General features: G+C 46.0%; 1 protein-coding gene across 19 annotated transcripts in view; it reads right to left on the reverse strand.

The window, feature by feature from the left end:
• Nucleotides 1-19,344: 19,344 nt before the first annotated feature.
• The window catches only part of LOC110513490, a 285,372-nt gene continuing 278,732 nt past the window's right edge, over nt 19,345-25,984 (reverse strand). For 4 of the 19 annotated variants that reach the window (XM_036972798.1, XM_036972801.1, XM_036972799.1 and 1 more), the window contains 6 exons: nt 22,294-22,398; nt 22,045-22,139; nt 21,712-21,865; nt 21,395-21,431; nt 20,977-21,287; nt 19,345-20,566 (listed from right to left, as the gene is read on the reverse strand). In XM_036972798.1, coding sequence (XP_036828693.1) covers nt 19,372-20,566; nt 20,977-21,287; nt 21,395-21,431; nt 21,712-21,865; nt 22,045-22,139; nt 22,294-22,340 — 1,839 coding nt within the window. In that variant the 5' untranslated portion in view covers nt 22,341-22,398 and the 3' untranslated portion in view covers nt 19,345-19,371. Of the gene's footprint in view, nt 20,567-20,976; nt 21,288-21,394; nt 21,432-21,711; nt 21,866-22,044; nt 22,140-22,293; nt 22,399-22,600; nt 24,587-25,984 lie in introns of those variants that run through there. The other 15 variants (XM_036972809.1, XM_036972794.1, XM_036972796.1 and 12 more) reach the window with 8 other exon arrangements.

The following is a 25,984-nucleotide window of genomic DNA, read 5'->3' on the forward strand; positions in this document are numbered from 1 at the left end:
CTACATAGCTCAAACTTACAACGTAAAGATATGATTATCACTACATAGATTTTTTTAACAAGAAGGGTGTTTTCTATATCTACCAACTATGAAATTACAGACATCATAAACGGTAAGCATGAGAATAATATCATCAAGGCGGACAGGGACAATGTATGAATACACAAAACATTATTCAAATGGACATTCCCCAAATGAGCTATGCACCAGCCCATAGCCACAGGATATCTATGGAGTAACATTAATATATTCATCAATTTAAAAAAAGGCATGAATATTGTTTTTCTGCTTTTCTGATCTTAAACCTCCCCCTGGATGTTGGTCCAAGTTTCCTCCAGGGGAGACCTTCTGAAACAGTTGAGAAGGAAACAGCCGACAGTTACAGTACTGTGTTGAAGATAGATGATGACACTCTTAAAAGACAGGTCATTCCTTTACATGGAGCAGTTCCTTAAACCAGGTTAGATTCAACACAGCCACCTCAAACTGGACTCCACCACTCCTTCATAACGCTGGATCTCTTCATAATGCTGCTCCTCAGTCACTGAATGCATTTACACTGATGAGATGTCCTGCTTAGCCTAGCTGAAAGGGGAGCTCTAACTAGTCCTGTGGGCACCTAGCTGCTGCCCCTGCTAGGCTTGGACTGGGTCTTGCCCCTCATGGCCCCTCCGCGAGCCTGGCCCTTGGCTGGATGCTGCTGTACTGGGGACTCTGCTGCAGCGGAAACTGGGGCCTGTTGGGCCGGGCTGTGAGGAGGGGGGGTCTGTATCTGAAGCGAGGCAGCTGCAGTCACCACCTGCTGCTGGAGGAGCTTCTGCTGAACCACCTGGGCTGTGCCTGCTGGAATCATCTGGACCTGGGGATGTAGTCTGGGTCAGGGCAACCGTTAGGGGCTGGATCTGTTACAAGACAGGAATCAGACAGAAGACAACATGTTATAAAGTGTAAGTTGATCACTCGTGGTTGTAATCTGTTGATCACTCGTGGTTGTAATCTGTTGGCACCGTCCCTGGGTGTCACTTCTGTAGCAGTATTGTTAAGAGTGTATGATTGTTTTTTTAAATTTTAACCTTAGGCAAGTCAGTTAAGAACAAACTCTTATTTACAACGACGGCCCTAGGAACAGTGGGTTAATTGCCTTGTTCAAGGGCAGAACGACAGATTTTTACCGTGTCAGCTCGGGGATTTGATCTGGCAACCTCTCGGTTACTGGCCCAATGCTCTAACCACGAGGCTACCTGCCGCCCCACATACATGTATGTATGTATGTATGTATGTATGTATGTATGTATGTGGGTCAAAAAACTATTTAGTCAGCCACCAATTGTGCAAGTTCTCCCACTTAAAAAAATGAGAGGCCTGTAATTTTCATCATAGGTACACTTCAACTATGACAGACAAAATGAGAAAAAAAATCCAGAAAATCACATTGTAGGTTTTTTTATGAATTTATTTGAAATGATGGTGGAAAATAAGTATTTGGTCAATAACAAAAGTTTATCTCAATACTTTGTTATATACCCTTTGTTGGCAATGACAGAGGTCAAACGTTTTCTGTAAGTCTTCACAAGGTTTTCACACACTGTTGCTGGTATTTTGGCCCATCCGGAGCAGCTCCTCCGGAGCAGTGATGTTTTGGGGCTTTTGGGGCTGTTGCTGGGCAACACGGACTTTCAACTCCCTCCAAAGATTTTCTATGGGGTTGAGATCTGGAGACGGGCTAGGCCACTCCAGGACCTTGAAATGCTTCTTACGAAGCCACTCCTTCTTTGCCCGGGCGGTGTGTTTGGGATCACTGTCATACTGAAAGACCCAGCCACGTTTCATCTTCAATGCCCTTGCTGATGGAAGGAGGTTTTCACTCAAAATCTCACGATACATGGCCCCATTCATTCTTTCCTTTACACGGAGCAGTCGTCCTGGTCCCTTTGCAGAAAAACAGCCCTAAAGCATGATGTTTCCACCCCCATGCTTCACAGTAGGTATGGTGTTCTTTGGATGCAACTCAGCATTCTTTGTCTTCCAAACACGACGAATTGAGATTTTACCAAAAAGTTATATTTTGGTTTCATCTGACCATATGACATTCTCCCAATCTTCTTCTGGATCATCCAAATGCTCTCTAGCAAACTTCAGACGGGCCTGGACATGTACTGGCTTAAGCAGGGGGACACGTCTGGCACTGCAGGATTTGAGTCCCTGGCGGCGTAGTGTGTTACTGATGGTAGGCTTTGTGTGTGTGTGTGTGTGTGTGTATGTCCTCTCACTGTCAACTGCAATTATTTTCAGCAAACGTAACACGTGTAAATATTTGTACGAACATAAGATTCAAAAACTGAGACAAACTGATATGTGACGAACAGAAATTGAATAATGTGTCCCTGAACGAAAGGGGAAGGGCAAAATCAAAAGTAACAGTCAGTATCTGGTGTGGCCACCAGCAGCATTAAGTACTGCAGTGCATCTCCTCCTCATGGACTGCACCAGACTTGCCAGTTATTCCTGTGAGATGTTACCCCACTCTTCCACCAAGGCACCTGCACGATCCCAGACATTTCTAGGGGGGAATGGCCCTGTCCTCTCCCTCCGATCCAACAGGTCCTAGACATGCTCAATGGGATTGAGATCCGGGCTCTTTGCTGGCCATGGCAAAACACTAACATTCCTGTCTTGGAGGAAATCAGCCATACTGCTCGTTCTGTGCGTGGTGGCATTGTCATGCTGCAGGGTCATGTCAGGATGAGCCTGCAGGAAGGGTACCACATGAGGGAGGAGGATGTCTTCCCTGTAACGCACAGCATTGAGATTGCCTGCAATGACAACAAGCTCAGTCCGATGATGCTGTGACACACCGCCCCAGCCCATGACGGACCCTCCAACTCCAAATCGATGCCGCTGCAGAGTACAGGCCTCTGTAACGCTCATTCTTTCGACGATAAACGCAAATCCGACCATCACCCCTGGTGAGACAAAACCGCGATTCGTCAGTGAAGAACACTTTTTGACAGTCCTGTCTGGTCCAGCGATGGTGGGTTTGTGCCCATAGGTGACGTTGTTGCCGGTGATGTCTGGTGAGGACCTGCCTTACAACAGGCCTACAAGCCCCCAGTCCAGGCTCTGTCAGCCTATTATTCAGTCTATTCAGACTGAGCACTGATGGAGGGATTGTGCTTTCCTGGTGTAACTCGGGCAGTTGTTGTTGCCATCCTGTACCTGTCCCGCAGGTGTGATGTTCGCATGTACCGATGCGGGTGTTGTTACACGTGGTCTGTGCAGGTGTTACACGTGGTCTGCCACTGTGAGGACCATCAGCTGTCCGTCCTGTCTCCCTGTAGCGCTGTCTTCGGCGTCTCACACTACGAACATTGCAATTTATTGCCCTGGCCACATCTGCAGTCCTCATGCCTCCTTGCAGCATGCCTAAGGCATGTTCACGCAGATGAGCAGGGACCCTGGACATCTTTCTTTTGGTGATTTTCAGAGTCAGTAGAAAGGCCTCTTTAGTGTCCTAAGTTTTCATAACTGTGACCTGAATTGCCTACCATCTGTAAGCTGTTAGTGTCTTAACGACCATTCTACAGGTGCATGTTCATTGTTAGGCGCCCGGGATAAACCTCCAGTATAAAGGATAAACCTCTAGTAGTTGGCAAACTCTAAAAATCACTGCACCTCTTTTACCGTGGTGGGAGTCAGCTAATTACGCACGGCTGCAACCCATACGGCATGACGAGGTACTCATAATGCCCTGAGGTGGTACTAAATGCCGTCTTACGCTCGTCTCCCTTCCGAATACGCACCAGATTGTACGCACTCCTGAGATCCAGTTTATTGAAGAAGCGAGCCCTGTGCATTGACTCAATCGCCATAGCAATAAGAGGTAGGGGGTAACTATACCTCACAGGCACAAACCTCCATCCTTCTTCTTCACAAAAAAGAAACTCGAGGAGACAGGTGAAATGGAGGGCTGAATGTACCCCTGACGCAGGGATTCGGAGACATATGTCTCCATAGCCACCGTCTCCGCTTGCGACAGGGGATACACGTGACTCCTGGGAAGTGCAGCGTCTACTAGGAGATCTATTGCACAATCCCCCCGTCGATGGGGTGGTAATTGAGTCGCCTTCTTTTTACAGAAGACGAGAGCCAAATCGGCATATTCTGGGGGAATGCGCACGGTGGAGACCTGGTCTGGATTTTCCACCGTAGTAGCACCAACGGAAACCCCTAAACACCTACATGAGTACTCTCGCGACCACCCCGTGAGAGCCCTCTGTGGCCAAGAAACAGTGGGGTTATGACAAGCTAACCAGGGTAGGCCAAGCACCACGGAATACGCAGGAGAATCAATAAGAAAAATACTCATCTTTTCCCTGTGACCCCCCTGCGTTACCATACTCAAAGGAGCGGTTGCCTCCCTGATAAACCCTGACCCTAATGGTTGACTATCTAAGGCATGAACGGGGAAAGGCATATGCACAGGAACAATGGGGATCCCTAAACTATGAGCTAATCCTTTATTACTGAAATTCCCAGCCGCGCCTGAATCTACTAGCACCTTATGCTGGGAACACAGGGAAATTTCAGGAAAAGTAACAGAGACAAACATATGTGCAACAGAGGGCTCTGGATGAGAATGGTGCCTACTCACCTGGGGTGACGCCAGAGTGCCCTGTCTGCTACCTCGATTCCCAGAGGAACCAACCCGGCACCGACCAGCAGTGTGACCTCTGCGGCCACATATGGTGCACGAGAGGGAACCCCCTCCGGTCTCCCTGTGCACCGCACCTCCCAGCTCCATGGGTATCGGAGAGGGTGTGCGGGAGGATGGAACAACCAGACCCCGATCTGGACGTCCGCGAGTAGCCAGCAGGTTGTCCAGCCGGATGGACAGGTCCACCAGCTGGTCGAAGGTGCGGGTGGTGTCTCTGCAGACCAGCTCCCGACGGACGTCCTCACATAGACTACAGCGGTAATTGTCGATCAGGGCCCTGTTGCTCCATCCAGCGCCGGCAGCCAGGGTCCTAGACTCCAGCTCAAACTTCTGTGCGCTCCTCATCTCCTGCCTCAGATGGTAGAGGCGCTCACCCGCCGCTCTGCCCTCGGGTGGGTGGTCGAATACTGTCCGGAAACAGCGGGTGAACTCCTCAAAATCGTCCAACTTCGCATCTCCCCCTCCACACACAGCGCTGGCCCACTGCAGGGCTTTCCCGGTGAGGCACGAAACGAGGGCGAAACTCTTCTCACGGTCCGATGGAGCTGGGTGGACCGTGGCCAGGTACATGCTTAGTTTTAGGAGGAAACCCTGGCATCCGGCAGCATCTCCGTCATATCCTTGTGGTATGGATAGATGGATCCTGCTAGGTTCAGGTGGGAAAGGGGTGTTCAGGGTAGACCCCGGTTGTCCTGGTAGAGGCGCTGGAAAAACTCCCTGTGTCTCCCAGCGGTCCATATTCTGGACAACGCGATCCATGGCTGCGCTCAGTTTGGAAATCATCGCCATATGTTCCATGACGCGCTCCTCCACCTCCACGGCTGGGGTACCTTCTCCTGCTGACTTCATTTTGGTCGGAGATTCTATCACAGTCGTGTTTATAGGTGGCAGGGAAGTCAGGCGCAGGATAATTAAAACTTAAAACAACTCCAAAACCATGAAATACAATGAAACAAAGTGGGTACGAGGACCCGTCGCGCACCAAATACAAAACACGAATACTGAACATAAAACAATCTCTGACAAAGACATGAGGGAAAACAGACGGTTAAATACACAACAGGTAATGAATGGGATTGAAACCAGGTGTATAGTAAGACAAGATAAAACCAATGGAAAATGAAAAATGGATCAATGATGGCTAGAAGACCGGTGACGTCGACCGCCGAGCACCGCCCGAACAAGGAGAGGCTTCGACTTCCGCAGATGTTGTGACACCCACAGGGTGGGCTTTTTCATACATGCAGGATTTTCTTTCCCAATGTACCTCTAAATGTATTCTGCTCAACCAGTATCTCCGTCTCAGACAGATGACAACAAATCCCCAGCCGTGATGCTATCCTGACTGAAGCAGTAGGGTATGTGTCAACACAAATATTGATAATATCTCTCTGACTGGAATAAGGTTCTCATTGGCAAGGCTTTTCTTCGTCAAAGAGAGACATCCATACAACGGTAAAAGAGCACCCGGATCCCACTTTCTCTCACATTTGACACCGTTCAGAGGTAAATCAGGCACTCCTGAGATAAACAGTTCATAGGATGCCTGCCCTGTGCCTGAGCAGAAAGATGAAACTGACTCTGAAAGCCCCACCAGCTCTACCCAGTACTGCTTTATCTGCTCTGTCGGAATGCGGGAGACACTGTCAAAGGAGATGAGGATATCAAAACACAATGCTACACTCCAAAGTGCTGCCGTGGCGCTTTCCTGAGCTGAACAAACTAGCTGTAAAACCTCTCGCTTTCACTGGCTTCTAGATCAGAGCGCTTGCGTCATTGCTATTTTACAAGAGAATGAGAAATCGACTGAAGGGAAACAGTCAACCATGTTTCTTGTTTGAGAAATTTGACTTCATCTTGCCTCATTCTTAAAAAGCTAGGGATGAAAATGATCTATTACAATAATAAAAAGCTACAAAAAACGAATGCACAATTCTGTATTTCATCACTTTCTACCTCTGTCAGACACACACACACAGACACACACACACACACAGGGAACAAGAGCAAAAAAGTGCGGTGATTCATCTACTGTCCTTAACACCATGACAGCTCCTGTCCTCTGAGGTCTGCTCAAACTCCTCCTCCCCCAGGTTTAATGGGACCAGCCATTATGACCCTCAGAGGTTTCCTCTGTGCTGTGGTTTCTGATTTTATGTCATGCCACAAAAACCCTTCATGCTTAGCTCTGCATTGACCCACAGTGAAATCCTCCAATCCCTCACACTCATAACTACAATGACCTGTTACTCTGTTCATGTCTGTGATCAGCCTGATCTCATAGACTAGACGTAACATAGTAAATGTAAATCCGGGACACTCAAATTAGTATAATATGTTATGTTTGGTATGGTTATATAAGACAAATGGTTATTTAAGGCAAAAACGAAAGTAGGGTGGTTGGTCAGGGTGGAGGGGTGGGCATACAGTATAACACGGATGTCTAACGATCCAAAGGTTATGATTTTGAATCTCATCACAGAGGACTTTAGCTAATTAGCAAACTTTCAACTACTTACTACTTTTTAGCTACTTTGTAACTACTTAGCTAACCCTTCCCCTAACTCTAACCTTAACCCTTTAACCTAACTCCTAAACTTAACTCTAACCTTAACCCTAACCCCTAGGCTAACTAACTTTAACCAGGTAACTTGTTTTTGATGGAAGAGGGAGGTGCAGATATGGGATAGATGGTAGAAGAGCAATGATAGACACTGCCATCGTTTTTCTGAAAAAAAGTGCCTGATTTTTATTTTTATTTTATTTCACCTTTATTTAACCAGGTCGGCTAGTTGAGAACAAGTTCTCGTTTACAACTGCGACCTGGCCAAGATAAAGCATAGCAGTGTGAACAGACAACAACACAGAGTTACACGTGGAGTAAACAATAAACAAGTCAATAACACAGTAGAAAAAAATAGTCTATATACATTGTGTGCAAAAGGCATGAGGAGGTAGGCGAATAATTACAATTTAGCAGATTAACACTGGAGTGATAAATGATCAGATGGTCATGTGCAGGTAGAGATACTGGTGTGCAAAAGAGCAGAAAAGTAAATAAATAAAAACGGTATGGGGAAGAGGTAGGTAAATTGGGTGGGCTATATACCGATGGACTATGTACAGCTGCAGTGATCGGTTAGCTGCTCAGATAGCAGATGTTTAAAGTTGGTGAGGGAGATAAAAGTCTCCAACTTCATAGATTTTTGCAATTCGTTCCAGTCACAGGCAGCAGAGAACTGGAAGAAAAGGCGGCCAAATGAGGTGTTGGCTTTAGGGATGATCAGTGAGATACACCTGCTGGAGAGCGTGCTACGGGTGGGTGTTGCCATCGTGACCAGTGAACTGAGATAAGGCGGAGCTTTACATAGCATGGACTTGTAGATGACCTGGAGCCAGTGGGTCTGGCGAAGATTATGTAGCGAGGGCCAGCCGACTAGAGCATACAGGTCGCAGTGGTGGGTGGTATAAGGTGCTTTAGTAACAAAACGGATGGCACTGTGATAAACTGCATCCAGTTTGCTGAGTAGAGTATTGGAAGCTATTTTGTAGATGACATCGCCGAAGTCGAGGATCGGTAGCACCCCCATAGAGACTGCCAGAGGACCGGACAACATGCCTTCCAATTTGACACACTGAACTCTGTCTGCAAAGTAGTTGGTGAACCAGGCAAGGCAGTCATTAGAAAAACCGAGGCTACTGAGTCTGCCGATAAGAATATGGTGACTGAAGGAGTCGAAAGCCTTGGCCTGGTCGATGAAGACGGCTGCACAGTACTGTCTTTTATCGATGGCGGTTATGATATCGTTTAGTACCTTGAGCGTGGCTGAGGTGCACCCGTGACCGGCTCGGAAACCAGATTGCACAGCGGAGAAGGTACGGTGGGATTCGAGATGGTCAGTGATCTGTTTGTTGACTTGGCTTTCAAAGACCTTAGATAGGCAGGGCAGAATGGATATAGGTCTGTAACAGTTTGGGTCCAGGGTGTCTCCCCCTTTGAAGAGGGGGATGACTGCGGCAGCTTTCCAATCCTTGGGGATCTCAGAACATCTGCTATCTGGATTTGGGTAAAGGAGAAGCTGGGAAGGCTTGGGCGAGTAGCTGCGGGGGGGGGGGGGGTTGGAGTAGCCAGGAGGTTGGAGTAGCCAGGAGGAAGGCATGGCCAGCCGTTGAGAAATGCTTGTTGAAGTTTTCAATTATCATGGATTTATCGGTGGTGACCGTGGTACCTAGCCTCATTGCAGTGGGCATTGTGGAGGAGGTGCTCTTGTTCTCCATGGACTTTACAGTGTCCCGGAACTTTTTGGAGTTAGAGCAGGATGCTAATTTCTGCTTGAAAAATCTAGCCTTTGCTTTCCTGACTGACTGCGTGTATTGGTTCCTGACTTCCCTGAACAGTTGCATATCGTGGGGACTATTCGATGCTATTGCAGTCCGCCACAGGATGTTTTTGTTCTGGTCGAGGGCAGTCAGGTCTGGAGTAAACCAAGGGCTATATCTGTTCTTAGTTCTGCATTTTTTGAACGGAGCATGCTTATCTAAGATGGTGAGGAAGTTACTTTTAAAGAATGACCAGGCATCCTCAACTGACAGGATGAGGTCAATATCCTTCCAGGATACCCGGGCCAGGTCGATTAGAAAGGCCTGCTCGCAGAAGTGTTTTAGGGAGCGTTTGACAGTGATGAGGGGTGGTCGTTTGACTGCGGACCCGTAGCGGATACAGGCAATGAGGCAGTGATCGCTGAGATCCTGATTGAAGACAGCGGAGGTGTATTTGGAGGGCCAGTTGGTCAGGATAACATCTATGAGGGTGCCCTTGTTTACAGATGCAGGGATGTACCTGGTGGGTTCCTTGATTATTTGTGTGAGATTGAGGGCATCTAGCTTAGATTGTAGGACTGCCGGGGTGTTAAGCATATCCCAGTTTAGGTCACCTAACAGAACAAACTCTGAAGCTAGATGTGGGGGCGATCAATTCACAAATGGTGTCCAGGGCACAGCTGGGAGCTGAGGGGGGTTGGTAGCAGGCGTCAACAGTGAGAGACTTATTTCTGGAGAGAGTAATTTTTAAAATTAGTAGTTTGAACTGTTTGGGTATGGACCTGGAAAGTATGACATTACTTTGCAGACTAACTCCTCCCCCTTTGGCAGTTCTATCTTGACGGAAAATGTTATAGTTGGGTATGGAAATCTCAGAATTTTTGGTGGCCTTCCTAAGCCAGGATTCAGACACGGCAAGGACATCAGGGTTGGCAGAGTGTGCTAAAGCAGTGAGTAAAACAAACTTAGGGAGGAGGCTTCTGATGTTGACATGCATGAAACCAATGCAATCACAGAAGTCAACAAATGAGGGTGCCTGGGGACATGCAGGGCCTGGGTTTACCTCCACATCACCCGTGGAACAAAGGAGGAGTAGTATGAGGGTGCGGCTAAAGGCTATCAAAACTGGTCGCCTAGAGAGTTGGGGACAAAGAATAAAAACACCACACCTTCCAAACCCCAGGAAAGTTACTCTGTCCTCTTCCACCCTAACTTTGAAAAAACTGTGGATACCCCTAAAACAATATTGCATTAACCCTCCACCATAGAAAATAACATGTAAAGAAAATAATCAAAGAAAGTTAGTTAGGATAGAGCCCTCCACACCAAACACTCAAACTCCAAAAAACTCCCAGCATGCATTGCAAGAGAGAGAGAGAGAGAGAGAGAGAGAGAGAGGTGGGGGAGAGGGAGAGATAGAGCGAAGATCGAAACAGCAGGTCCGTGACAAGGCATCTCGTCCGGAGAACACACATTTCTCTTCATGTGATACATGATGTTTGGCTGTGCTGTGCGAAGTGTTATCTTATGGGTTTGGTGATTGTTCTGTGTGAAGCCGTATTCTGCATTGCATCATGGAATGTGATGTGAAATCCCTGGGCCTATGGCTGTTGAAGATACTCCACTGCACTGCTGCTGTGAGCAGGAGTGGGAGAGAAGTCATGCTTTTATTATACTCTTGTTCTGTCACTCCTTCTCCTGCCTCTCCATCTCAAAGGCTGCCAAATATTTTGAAGAGTGGTTAAAGAGGTGGCTGTGTGTACACACACTCAGACTCCAACTCTATGTATAGGTTTGTCTTATTCCAGAATACACCCATAATTGTGATCAACACAGTATGGTTCTATGTTTTCCACTCTGTGATTAAAAGTAGTTCTCAGAGTAGAGCTATTTTGAATTGACCAAAGCCCTTCTCCCCCGATTGCTCAGTTTAGCCTGGTGGCCAGCTCTAGGAAGAGTCTTGGTGGTTCCAAACTTCTTCCGTTTAAGAATGATGGAGGCCACTGTGTCCTTGGGGACCTTCAATATTGCAGAAATGTTTTGGTACCCTTCACCAGATCTGTGCCTTGACACAATCATGTCTCTGAGCTCTACGGACAATTCCTTTGACCTCATGGCTTGGTTTTTTGCTCTGACATACACTGTCAACTGTTGGACCTTATATTTTCAACAAAATGCTCCAAGATGACATAGCAGTCAGACGCCTTTTGTCCTCGTCTTGTCGTGTCCCGTGTATATACATATATATACATATATATTTACAACTTTCTTCCTTGTTATATATATATTTTTTTTCCATAAACTCATCTTCAAAACACTCTCCTGCAACCCGCCTCACCAATTTATATTTAAAAAAAGAAAGTATTATTTACCTCAAATCTGTAATCCATAGAAGCTAACCAGAAGCCTGCCAGAAGCTAGCCAGAAGCTAGCCTGAAGCTAACCAGAAGATAGTTAGCTTCTTTACTGGCTAATCATTAGTATTCAGCTAACCACGGTTTGTGGTCATCAGTTATCCTTTAGCTCGAAAATCTATCGTCAGTTTTGTACGGCGCGGCTCGGACCGGAACATACCGGACCTATTTTTCTCTCCATGTCCCCGGATTTCAACCGCTAACTCTGGACATTTATACCTGGATCTCGCAGCTAGCTAGCTGCTATCCATGTGACTATCGGCTTACGTCGATTCCGGAGCAAACATCAATTATTCCGGAGCTAGCCAGCTGAAGAGTTCCATCAGTCACTCCTGGGCTACAATCACCTATCCGGACCCGTTTTACTGCCAACGTGGAGCCCCACCGGGCCATCACAACTGGAGTACTGACGTTATCTACCCAAGGGAGTTATCCGGCTGGCTCCTCCGTCGCGACGTTACCTGAACTTCCATCTGCGGTCCGCTAATCGTTAGCTGTCTTATCGGCTGCTATCTGAATAGACCTATCGGACAAAAAAAATGTATAATGTTTTTTTTTTCTTCTTGGGCTTCTATAACTATATCTATTTTTTTTTGCGAATTGGATTGATCCCCGCTACCACAAGGAACCCCACTAATCCTACTGACGGAAACGCACGAGGTGGCTAAAAACAGACCTCCATCCTATGCTAGCTTGCTACCGATGGCCCGGCTAGCTGTCTGAATCGCCGTGACCCCAACCAACCTCACTACTTTCTGGACCCTTTTGATCATTCGACTAAGCATGCCTCTCCTTAATGTCAATATGCCTTGTCCATTGCTGTTCTGGTTAGTGTTTATTGGCTTATTTCAATGTAGAGCCTCTAGTCCTGCTCACTATACCTTATCCAACCTATTAGTTCCACCACCCACACATGCGATGACATCTCCTGGTTTCAATGATGTTTCTAGAGACAATATCTCTCTCATCATCACTCAATACCTAGGTTTACCTCCACTGTATTCACATCCTACCATACCTTTGTCTGTACATTATACCTTGAAGCTATTTTATCGCCCCCAGAAACCTCCTTTTACTCTCTGTTCCAGACGTTCTAGACGACCAATTCTTATTGCTTTTAGCCATACCCTTATCCTACTCCTCCTCTGTTCCTCTGGCGATGTAGAGGTGAATCCAGGCCCTGCGGTGCCTAGCTCCACTCCTATTCCCCAGGCGCTCTCTTTTGATGACTTCTGTAACCGTAATAGCCTTGGTTTCATGCATGTTAACATTAGAAGCCTCCTCCCTAAGTTTGTTTTATTCACTGCTTTAGCACACTCTGCCAACCCGGATGTTCTAGCTGTGTCTGAATCCTGGCATAGGAAGACCACCAAAAATTCTGAAATTTTCATCCCAAACTACAACATTTTCAGACAAGATAGAACTGCAAAAGTGGGCGGTGTTGCAATCTACTGCAAAGATAGCCTGCAGAGTTCTGTCCTACTATCCAGGTCTGTACCCAAACAATTTGAACTTCTACTTTTAAAAATCCACCTCTCTAAAAACAAGTCTCTCACCGTTGCCGCCTGCTATAGACCACCCTCTGCCTCCAGCTGTGCTCTGGACACCATATGTGAACTGATTGCCCCCCATCTATCTTCAGAGCTCGTGCTGCTAGGCGACCTAAACTGGAACATGCTTAACACCCCAGCCATCCGACAATCTAAGCTTGATGCCCTCAATCTCACACAAATTATCAATGAACCTACCAGGTACCTCCCCAAAGCCTTAAACACGGGCACCCTCATAGATATCATCCTAACCAACTTGCCCTCTAAATACACCTCTGCTGTCTTCAACCAAGATCTCAGCGATCACTGCCTCATTGCCTGCATCCGTAATGGGTCAGCGGTCAAACGACCTCCAGTCATCACTGTCAAACGCTCCCTGAAACACTTCAGCGAGCAGGCCTTTCTAATCGACCTGGCCGGGGTATCCTGGAAGGATATTGATCTCATCCCGTCAGTAGAGGATGCCTGGTTATTTTTTTTAAATGCCTTCCTAACTATCTTAAATAAGCATGCCCCATTCAAGACATTTAGAACCAGGAACAGATATAGCCCTTGGTTCTCCCCAGACCTGACTGCCCTTAACCAACACAAAAACATCCTATGGCGTTCTGCATTAGCATCGAACAGCCCCCGTGATATGCAGCTGTTCAGGGAAGCTAGAAACCATTAACACAGGCAGTTAGAAAAGCCAAGGCTAGCTTTTTTTATTTGTTTGAATTTTTACCCATTTTTCTCCCCAATTTCGTGGTATCCAATTGTTGTGGTAGCTACTATCTTGTCTCATCACTACAACTCCCGTACGGGCTTGGGAGAGACGAAGGTTGAAAGTCATGCGTCCTCCGATACACAACCCAACCAAGCCGCACTGCTTCTTATCACAGCGCGCATCCAACCCGGAAGCCAGCCGCACCAATGTGTCGGAGGAAACACCGTGAACCTGGCAACCTTGGTTAGCGCACACTGCGCCCGGCCCGCCACAGGAGTCGCTGGTGCACGATGAGACAAGGACATCCCTACCGACCAAGCCCTCCCTAACCCGGACGACGCTAGGCCAATTGTGCGTAGCCCCACGGACCTCCCGGTCGCGGCCGGTTACGACAGAGCCTGGACGCGAACCCAGGGACTCTGATGGCACAGCTGGCGCTGCAGTACAGCGCCCTTAACCGCTGCGCCACCCGGGAGGCCAAGGCTAGCTTTTTCAAGCAGAAATTTGCTTCCTGCAACACCAACTCAAAAAGGTTTTGGGACACTGTAAAGTCCATGGAGAACAATAACACCTCCTGCCAGCTTGCCACTACACTGAAGATTGGAAACACTGTCACCACTGATAAATACACTATAATTGAGAATTTCAATAAGCATTTTTCTACGGCTGGCCATGCTTTCCACCTGGCTACTCCTACCCCGGTCAACAGCACTGCACCCCCCACAGCAACTCGCCCAAGCCTTCCCCATTTCTCCTTCTCCCAAATCCAGTCAGCTGATGTTCTGAAAGAGCTGCAAAATCTGGACCCCTACAAATCACCCGGGCTAGACAATCTGGACCCTTTCTTTCTAAAATCTATCTAATATCTAATATATCTGCCGAAATTGTTGCCACCCCTATTACTAGCCTGTTTAACCTCTCTTTCGTGTCGTCTGAGATTCCCAAAGATTGGAAAGCAGCTGCGGTCATCCCCCTCTTCAAAGGGGGGGACACTCTTGACCCAAACTACTACAGACCTATATCTATCCTACCCTATCCTACTCTGAGGTCTTCGAAAGCCAAGTCAACAAACAGATTACTGACCATTTCGAATCTCACCATACCTTCTCTGCTATGCAATCTGGTTTCAGAGCTGGTCATGGGTGCACCTCAGCCACGCTCAAGGTCCTAAACGATATCTTAACCGCCATCGATAAGAAACATTACTGTGCAGCCGTATTCATTGATCTGGCCAAGGCTTTCGACTCTGTCAATCACCACATCCTCATCGTCAGACTCGACAGCCTTGGTTTCTCAAATGATTGCCTCGCCTGGTTCACCAACTACTTCTCTGATAGAGTTCAGTGTGTCAAATCGGAGGGTCTGCTGTCCGGACCTCTGGCAGTCTCTATGGGGGTGCCACAGGGTTCAATTCTTGGACCGATTCTCTTCTCTGTATACATCAATGATGTCGCTCTTGCTGCTGGTGAGTCTCTGATCCACCTCTACGCAGACAACACCATTCTGTATACTTCTAGCCCTTCTTTGGACACTGTGTTAACAACCCTCCAGGCAAGCTTCAATGCCATACAACTCTCCTTCCGTGGCCTCCAATTGCTCTTAAATACAAGTAAAACTAAATGCATGCTCTTCAACCGATCGCTGCCTGCACCTGCCCGCCTGTCCAACATCACTACTCTGGACGGCTCTGACTTAGAATACGTGGACAACTACAAATACCTAGGTGTCTGGTTAGACTGTAAACTCTCCTTCCAGACCCACATCAAACATCTCCAATCCAAAGTTAAATCTAGAATTGGCTTCCTATTTCGCAACAAAGCATCCTTCACTCATGCTGCCAAACATACCCTTGTAAAACTGACCACCCTACCAATACTCGGCTTTGGCGATGTCATTTACAAAATAGCCTCCAATACCCTACTCAACAAATTGGATGCAGTCTATCACAGTGCAATCCGTTTTGTCACCAAAGCCCCATATACTACCCACCATTGCGACCTGTACGCTCTCGTTGGCTGGCCCTCGCTTCATACTCGTCGCCAAACCCACTGGCTCCATGTCATCTACAAGACCCTGCTAGGTAAAGTCCCCCCTTATCTCAGCTCGCTGGTCACCATAGCATCACCCACCTGTAGCACGCGCTCCAGCAGGTATATCTCTCTGGTCACCCCCAAAACCAATTCTTTCTTTGGCCGCCTCTCCTTCCAGTTCTCTGCTGCCAACGACTGGGACGAACTACAAAAATCTCTGAAACTGGAAACACTTATCTCCCTCACTAGCTTTCAGCACCAACTGTCAGAGCAGCTCACAGATTACTGCACCTGTACATAGCCCACCTATAATTTAGCCCAATCAACTACCTCTTTCCCTACTGTAATTATTTTATTTATTTATTTAGCTCCTTGGCACCCCATCATTTTTTACTTCTACTTTGCACATTCTTCCACTGCAAATCTACCATTCCAGTGTTTTACTTGCTATAATGTATTTACTTTGCCACCATGGCCTTTTTTTGCCTTTACATCCCTTCTCTCACCTCATTTGCTCACATCGTATATAGACTTGTTTATACTGTATTACTGTTTGTTTTACTCCATGTGTAACCCTGTGTCGTTGTATGTGTCGAACTGCTTTGCTTTATCTTGGCCAAGTCGCAATTGTAAATGAGAACTTGTTCTCAACTTGCCTACCTGGTTAAATAAAGGTGAAATGAAAAAATATAGAAAAAAAATATAGAAAGCATCTCAGAGGGTTGATCTAGCTGCAGATAGCTAATTATCCTCTATGTGTTTTCCCTTGCTGCTAATAAGCTCTTACCAATCTAACTAAATTAATAGAGAACATCTGGTTATCTGACAGTCTATGCAGCAACTATTGTATTAGAGTCAAGCTCTGGTTATTTTATTTATTTTCCTAGACAAGTCAGTTCAGAACAAATTCTTATTTACAATGACAGCTTAGGAACAGTGGGTTAACTACCTTGTTCAGGAGCATAACAACATATTTGTTCAGGGATCTGACGCTAGCAACCTTTCGGTAACTGGCCCAATGCTCTAACCACAAGGCTACCTGACGCCCTATGTCCTGCCAACTCAAAAGCTGAACAATAAATGTGTAACCAAGGGGGAACTAGTGCATTTCTCTGAGAAAATCTGCTTCAGTATTATCAATCTTCCAAAACACTTGAAATTCTTGTAAAATCATTGGCATTTATTTGATCAAATAGACTTTGAAAGGGTAGACATGCAGAAATTCCTCTTGTCAAAAGTCTTGCTGTTACAAAAGTAGTTCTTTATGCAGCGTAACAGGTTACAGGTTCTTCTTGGTGAAGCGCCTGAATGGCTTCATCAGTGCTGAAAAGACCCTGACAATCAAGGATCGTTTTTTGACAGGCTGAGATATGGAGGGAGAAACCTCTCCAACTGGAGCTAGAAACACAAGAGAAATGGATGGGGTAAGAGAGAGAGAGAGATGCAGTGTAGTAACATTGAAAAATAACAGTGCTATGAGTTTGGTAGGCATACCTATGTTTCTAACACACACCTAAACAAAACTACAAGCTATAGCAGAGCTCTAAAACATCCTTACCTATGCAATGTCCATCAGTAGAGGGAATCTCAGTCTGGTCCTGGACTGAATGGCAGTCATTTTTGTTTCCTCTCTTGGAACGCTAACAGAAGAAAGGTAAAGAAAATGGTACAGAGAATAAATAAATAAATAAATGGAACACTTCTGAATCCAAGGCAACAATTTAGTGGTGAATAAAACATATTTATTTCATGTATTTGTCTTATCGTAGCCACATCAATAACATCAGCACCTAACTGGAACCAAAAACAAATGCTAACTCCCTGCTATACCTTGAAGTTGATCCTGAGTTTGGTCATTGAAAAGCAAAGGAAGCTCCTTCTTGCTTTCTGCTCAGCCCCCCTCTCTGTCTCAGCCTGGTCTGATGGGTTTGTTGCAGCAGAAGCTGGTCTTGACGCCTCCTTGTATCCCTGTACCAGCTGCTGGGTCAAGGACTTTACCAGGACTCGGTCAAATGCAGGGTCCTGGGAGGAAATAGCTGCTTGCAGGGTGTTATAAGAGCCAAACTCCTCCATGAGGTTTTTATGTACACCTCTGAACACCCTTTGGATGTTCAGGTTCTGGGAATAAGCCTGTGTCCTGGTGAATCTGGATGCAGCATAGAACTCAGACAGGACTTGTCTGATGAGTTGCTGAGATGTTTCTGTCAGATCTGCTGCCTGTTGGGAGGGTCTATCTAGGGCTGAGGGTCTGATCTCCGATAGCAACCTTATCACCAGTATGGTGACAAAACAGATGCCATCATCTTTGCTGGAGTCCATCAAGTACTGCAGTGGGAATGCAGTGGGAATGCTGATGTCCGGGGTGATTAAGAGCTCCCTCAGATGGCCAGAGCTGCTGGGGATACACACCTCATTCTCTTCAATGTCAATCCCATCTCCCTTTGGTACCAAAGTTGTTCGCTTGCTGGTGAAAGACGGAGTGGAGGATCGAAAAGAGGCTTTAGCACTCGGTGGTCGGCTGCTGTCAGTCATTGGACTGTTACGATGCTGGGGGTCATCTGTGTGTGCCATCATCTTTGTCTTTAGGTCACTTGAAGAAATCTCTGGCATTTTAGAGACCCTGGTGTCGATGCAGGAGCTCCTGACGATGGGGCAGGTCAGATCAAAAGGCACTTTGTCAGGGATGGGAGTGCCAGGGAGGTTGATCTCTAACTCACACTCTGACCTAGGACCATTTGAAGAGCTGGACAAGGAACTACGGCCATTTAAAGAAGTGGACAAAGATGAACATGTTCTAGGGATGTCTTGGCAGACTTGTTCACTGTCATCCTCACTTTTCTCAACCTCCTTCAGCATAGTTCCTACCATATCATTGATCTGAAGGAGCTCCCTGGAATCCTTCATTCGCCCGAAGTTTGAGACTTCACTCTGGATAGCAACCAGGATTTCCCCAAGGGTCGCTTTGGAAGAAGCCTTTTCTGTCCTTTCGGATCCGGATGGCTTCAGCCCTGTGAAGAAATCCTTAAGTGTGTTCTTCATACTGACGCAGATGGTCTTAGCTGTTGACCATAGCTTCTCCTCTGATATTTTAACACTCAATTCAGTATCATCCAGTTGGGAGCCCCCGTGGGAGCACTGCGAAACTCTCCCACTTCTTTCCAGTAGCACAGTGTCAGTGGACTCATTTTTCTGGAAAATAGTCGCCATTCCTTTGACAAAGGTTTCCACTAATCCAGAGGCTGTATTCTCAGAGGACATGGATTCTGAAAGGACATGGATCTCAGATGGTGAGCTAGATGATAAGCCAGCCTGCAGACTTTTCTGAAGACCAGTATGGCTGATCTGTGTGATAAAGGAATGACTGGATCTCATCAGCACTTTACTCACTGCCTCTTCTGCCTGAGTCTGAAAGTCATTGCTAGAGAGCTTCTTAATGCTCTGAATCAGACTAGTTGAGGACTCTGTGATTCTGACACTCTCTTCTGAGCTCAGTTGAGAATATTGAGTACTCACGCTCAAGTCTTCATTGGGTGAGGGTGACTGGGAAATAGAATAGTCATCAAGCTTTGATAGGACACCATCAACAAACCAACAAGCCTCAAGGGACTCATCAGATGAACTGACAACGGCCAAGGATTTACTCTCCACTTTTGATAACTGACTTGTAGATGGAAAAAACACTGCTAAGAACTTCTTGAGTACTGGTATCCAGATTGGAGAGACAGAGAGCTGGTATTGGTTGGCTCTCTCTGGGAACTCTACTAAGTTCGGTGCTGGGTAACTGGACCTCAACAGTTGAAACAGTTGCCTTTTCCAGGGTGTCTGAAGACTCCTTAAGAGAAGCATCCTTAGCCACACCTTCTTCTCGAGTGGATAGAGTTAAAAGGTCCCTCAGCTTTGCTCGTATACGGCCGTAGAGTGTGTGGGTTAGAGAGAAGGTTATCATCTGTGAAGATCCTGTTTTGTGGTCATTTACAGGAACTGGCCAATCAACTGCTTCACATGTGCCTTCAAATGATGCTATCGTCTCCATGCCTCCCACAAATGCCTTAACAATCACTGTGGCAGTGGAGGTTACAGATGTCAGGGCTGTGCAGCTGGTATTCAGGGGGGCTTCAGTAAGGCTAGGAGCAGCACTAGAAGGCCTAGAGGAAGGAGCCATGCCAGAAGAGCTGCTGACTTTCCTTGTAAGGATGGTGCTCACCGCCTTCAGGGCTTTAGACTGAAAGTCGGGGCTAGAGAGGGTCTGAATCTTTCTGGCCACCACACTGGTAGAGGACCCAGTCTCTTTGAGAAAGTGTGTGGTCCCTTCCTTCCCAGATGGACACTCAACATCAAGGTCACATTGAAGATTGGTCAGAAATTTAGACCCCAAGATTGTCATCTTCTTGGCCAGATCCAATAGGATGTTGAAGTCCTGTGCCATTTTGTCCATTGTGCCGACAATGGCATCCAGCACATCATCGGTCACAGGGTCCATGAAGGGCTCGATAAACCCTAACCACTCTGGCTCAGACGTTTGGCTCTGTAGCTCGGCCAGGATCTGCACCGAGGCTACCCGAATGACCTCCTTGCCTGCTGCTATGTCCTGACTGTCAATAGGGGGGCAACTCCCCGGGCTGGCCTCAATGGCCACTGAGAGGCCAGAGTTAAGCTGGTGTACCACCTCCCCCACGATAGCACAGCTCAACTCGGAGGAGGTGTGGTTGGAGTGACCCTCAACCAGGGATATCAGAAGGCTCTCTTCCGTTACCCCAAAAAGAGCCTTCAGAGGCTCCTCCATGAGGGGAGCCTCTCTAGTTGCAGGCAAGCTCTGCAATGAGGTCTGGGACCTTGAAGATAAACACACAATCACCACTTATGCCATGCAAATGTGACCAACTGTATCTAATCTGGGTCATTAGTGAGCCTGAAAACCAAATTAGAGCAATGATGGATTACTTCTCATACCACCGTAGTTCTAGAAGCCTAAAGCCAACTGACACGATTTTTTGCCTGATTTTTATGTTTGTACGACATCAGAATATGATTAATTCTGAAAGGCATGTACCTGATCTATTTATTCATAGATGACTTCATGGCTTACCCAGTTAAAAATGACTTTCACCTGGACCCACCCCCTCAGTGGCAACATTTCTGACCAGAACTTAAAACTACAAGGTGTGAATTCCAAGTTAATAATTTATGATAAGTATGGATCAGGTCTTGCAATTATTAAGTTGAAATATTGCTGTGAACATACCTCTTAGGCGAACAGCATGGTGATGAGGTTCTGCGAGTGGATTTTTGGCGGCATCCTGCACTGCCATTCCTCCTCCTCTCCTTAGTCCAGTAGTTCATCTCACTGATCAGCAGCCTTTTCTCTCTCTCATCCAGACTGCCTAAGGAATCCTCAGACCCTGTCAGAGAGCACTGGGATTCTGGGGAGGTTGCCCCACTCCTCAGGTTCACCCCCATGATACGAGCCAGCGCTGGTAGGAGAATGCGGAGGGCTGTCTGGGTCACGACTTTAACAATCTTCAGACACAGCATGGAGAGCTGCTCGAATGTGAGCTATGGCCAACAAACAGAGTAATGTTTTTGTCAATCAAGCAATTCCATGACACCATTCCCTATATAGCGCACAACTTTTGACCAGAACCTTATGTGGAGAGACTTACGTTATTTTTCATGCCATGCTGAATCACTCTCCATTGACTAGAGAAAAGAAAAGAAAGGAAACATATTTTACCTGCACACTGGTGTTGAGTTAGTGGAGTCACTAGATAGCCATGTCAGGGAAAATAAACATGTATTTAAGCTATTAGCAAGTACATGAGACATTTTGTTCTTGATATACAGGAAGAGTTAGGTGTGTGGTTACAGTAATGTTAGGGTTAGGTGTAGTGTTTGAAATCCCATTTGTGGTTAGAAGGTGCACTATGATTATAAATTCAGAGTTGTTGTATGTGAGGTTGGAAAAAGACATGGGACTTGCTCATCAGTTAGACTCCTCAGGAAGGAGAGGAGGATTGGGGCACAGCATGTCCCAATCTTGAGAGAAGGCATTAGAGTCCTTTGAGCCTCCTTCTCCAGCTGCTCAATGATAGATCCCCTTTCCCGGAAACCACACCCGGGTGTCTGAGAAGACTCTGGGAAAGCGCATAGAGAAATCTAAAGTTGAATCTGAACTTGATCCCTAATTTCCTTCACCTTTAGTGATTTGATTGCACTGGACAGGTAAAAGCACATCTCTCTGCAGGCCTCCACTATATTGCTTTCACCTATATAGATACTATCTTAGATTAGTGCTGATGAATTTGAACACAACCTGCACCCAACATGAAGTAATCTCGGACCTGCACCAATGCTGCTGTCCTCCTCCACGGAAGTCTTCTTGGCACAGCCACTGGACTTACGTTTAGCCTACATGACAACAGATTATAGATCTCATAGCAGATCTAAGGTCAGTGTAGCGTCTCCTCCTAATGCTTTAAGGCTAGGATTTAGTGATAGTAAACTAATCCTAGATCTGTGCCTAAGTAAGCAGAGCATGTGTAAAGGACAGCATATTTCTTACCTTGCCTCCTGTCCTGTCTTTGCTGGTCTCATGTGTCTCTGTTTCATCCTTCATATTCTCCACAACCTTATTTTGGTCATCCTAGGGATCCTCCCATTTCACGCTCTGGTGGATAAATAAGAGGTCAATATCAGTCCTAGGTTGTGACTTTATGAAAAAACTTATTCGCTCCTATTTCAAACAAAATGGCAATAGTGGTCAGATTTCAGGCCATGGATCAAACCAGTGAGACCTATTGCTGTGTTAGTGACCTACTATATTGTTAGTAATTTCTCCTCTAAACTCAAAATAGGCAAATGAACCATACCTTGCTGTCATCTGACATGATGAGTAGCTTATTGTTGTAGGCTGTTTAGAGGAAATACTAATACCTCCTTTGAAAAAACGTCAGTGAACCATCGGCAGACAACTGAAGTGAATATGAACGTCCTTGAATTATGCCAAAGCATTGTTGAATACTCGATTCCGATTGGCTGAAGGCAGAGCATTCTTCAAAGATGTCATACACACATGATGTCACAATTAGGCCTAAGTCTAATGTCTATATGAATTGTCAATGTCATTAGAAAACAAATCAAAGCTTGTCAAAGTTCTGCCAAACGAAAATATGTCTAAGTGCACGTTTTTGCGTTTAATTTATGGTTTATCATGCATCGTCATTCATCACCATATACAAAAACGTAACTCGCTGCCATCCATTAGCTATAATTCTGAGGTTGTAAAGCTGCAAAACTAGGACGTGCAATAAATTATAACCACTTGCAGAATAATTTCAAATCAGACGTTCAAGGGGGATTGAACTATTTCAGCACTGTGGAGCTGTCCGCTGCATAGAGCTGACACGTTTCTTGGCATCAGGGGACCGTCCCATCTCCCCTCTGGGCAGCACCTGAGCAGGGCTCAGTTCTATGGATATCTCATGCGGATTTTCCTGCTAGCCTATGTATAACGACACTATAATTACATATAATATCATCTAAAACCTTCAGAGAGATCCCTTAAAACTGTAGTATAAATTCTTCACGGCTGTTATGGTAGCGAGGTTAATTTAGCGAGACATGGACAAATCCAACACATAGCGTTTCTACTGAGTCCTGCTTAGAGGTGGCTGACCATCATGTTGCTAGTTGTAATGACGCTTTTAAAACAAGAATAGTTATTTCTAATTGCTCTGGGAGCTAATTATTGCAGAGCCCAGCTACACATCCTGCTCGCTGGGCTCATTATGGACAGCCAATGAGCAGTTCAGGTGAAAAAGTCATCCAGATCTGATCCCTATAACATACATGATACTAGGATCCTGTAGCAACCTGCCGGCCTGCACAATCATCCATGGCATGAATGCTACACGCGCAATATGGTATGCTAACATCCCACAACAATTCCCCAATTGGAATTACTTGCCTAAACTTCCAATCATACTTATTTTCTAATATCAACCATAGTTTCTGCACTTAAGGCAGACTTGCCATTAGAACAAGATGGGATTAGGACAACTGTAAAGCTCATTAAACGTAGGCTAAAATGAACCTTACCTGGCTGTCAGCCATTATGTGTAGCCCGTTAATTAAGGCTCTGCGCCTCTGATACTGCAGCTGTTCTGATAGGCTACTGTAGCTGTTCTGTAACTGTTAAACTCGTCTAGTCGTATCCGTTGAAAACTGGTCAGTGAACCGTCCTCAAACACAATGAACTGATGTCAATATGGACATGAACCTTCACATAAAGATATCAAATACATGACGTCAGATATGCCTAGAGGTATTGTTGACTTGATCAGAATATATATCATAGTGTCACAGTACGTGCTGTTGACAGCCTACCCCGAAATCAAACAGGAACATGGATTTTGTGAAATCTGTTGTGAATGTATCGGGAATGTTTTTACAATTGTATAACTGCCTTCATTTTACTGGACCCCATGAAGAGTAACTGCTGCAGCTAAAGGGGATCCACAATAAATACAAATACAAACCCAATGCACCATGATAACACATGTATCAACTTGTTTTGACATATCACATGGGATCAGTTCCTGATTGTGAGATACTGTAAATCAACAGACCTTGAGAGGAGATAAAACATCATCTGTTGACCTATTTCACAGGTTTCTGGTGGTTTCTAAGCATTTTACATGTGTTGGGGAAGGAGGGTGGGATCTCTCCAGAGCATCTAATTACATCAATCATGTCTTGCTGTAACAGTATAACTTTAGACCGTCCCATCGCCCATACCCGGGCGCGAACCAGGGACCCTCTGCACACATCAACAACAGTCACCCTCGAAGCATCGTTACCCATCGCTCCACAAAAGCCCTCTGCAGACATCAACAACAGTCACCCACGAAGCGTCGTTACCCATCGCTCCACAAAAGCCGCGGCCCTTGCAGAGCAAGGGGAACCACACTACTTCAAGGTCTCAGAGCAAGTGACGTCACCGATTGAAACACTATTTAGCGCGAACCACCGCTAACTAAGCTAGCGTTTCACATCCGTTACATTGCCATGCATGTGATATGAGATAATGTTATGCACCACGTAAATATACATTGTAAATATACATTGCCTAAGGCTGCATCTAACAACAACATTGACGAATATGCTGATTCGGTGAGCGAGTTCATTAGAACGTGCGTTGAAGATGTCGTTCCCATAGCAACGATTAAAACATTCCCAAACCAGAAACCGTGGATTGATGGCAGCATTCGCGTGAAACTGAAAGCGCGAACCACTGCTTTTAATCAGGGCTAGGTGACCGGAAACATGACCGAATACAAACAGTGTAGCTATTCCCTCCGCAACGCAATCAAACAAGCTAAGCGTCAGTATAAAGACAAAGTAGAATCGCAATTCAACGGCTCAGACACAAGAGGTATGTGGCAGGGTCTACAGTCAATCACGGATTACAAAAAGAAAACCGGCCCAGTCACGGACCAGGATGTCTTGCTCCCAGGCAGACTAAATAACTTTTTTGCCCGCTTTGAGGACAATACAGTACCACTGACACGGCCCGCAACCAAAACATGCGGACTCTCCTTCACTGCAGCCGAGGTGAGTAAAACATTTAAACGTGTTAACCCTCGCAAGGCTGCAGGCCCAGACGGCATCCCCAGCCGCGCCCTCAGAGCATGCGCAGACCAGCTGGCTGGTGTGTTTACGGACATATTCAATCAATCCATATCCCAGTCTGCTGTTCCCACATGCTTCAAGAGGGCCACCATTGTTCCTGTTCCCAAGAAAGCTAAGGTAACTGAGCTAAACGACTACCGCCCCGTAGCACTCACTTCCGTTATTCTGCCCTTGAGTTGCGTTCCCATGCAAAACTAGACAGATAGCTAACAACTAAGTCTTCAATAAAACTCCCAAGGCGTGACTTTTCTTGAATGAATATATTGAAAACGTTTATGTTGTGAAACTGCAAAATACAGAAAAGAATATACTTTAGTATTCAATTCACACCGAAACACTGTAGCTGTACATTATACATTTGAAGTTGCATAAATACAAAGCACGCGCTAAGGTACCATGCATCTGGCATGATGCCAAACCATATAGCTAATTGTTACTCATATGGTAATTGGCTCCTTTCATTACTCTAATAATGTACAACCATTTATGTAGAATAACAAAGCACATTACACTAGGAACAGTAACAAAACTACAGTATTGTATATTTTACAATTCGTTTGCAT

Source organism: Oncorhynchus mykiss, unplaced genomic scaffold, assembly GCF_013265735.2.
Source record: "Oncorhynchus mykiss isolate Arlee unplaced genomic scaffold, USDA_OmykA_1.1 un_scaffold_195, whole genome shotgun sequence".
NCBI lineage: Eukaryota > Metazoa > Chordata > Actinopteri > Salmoniformes > Salmonidae > Oncorhynchus > Oncorhynchus mykiss.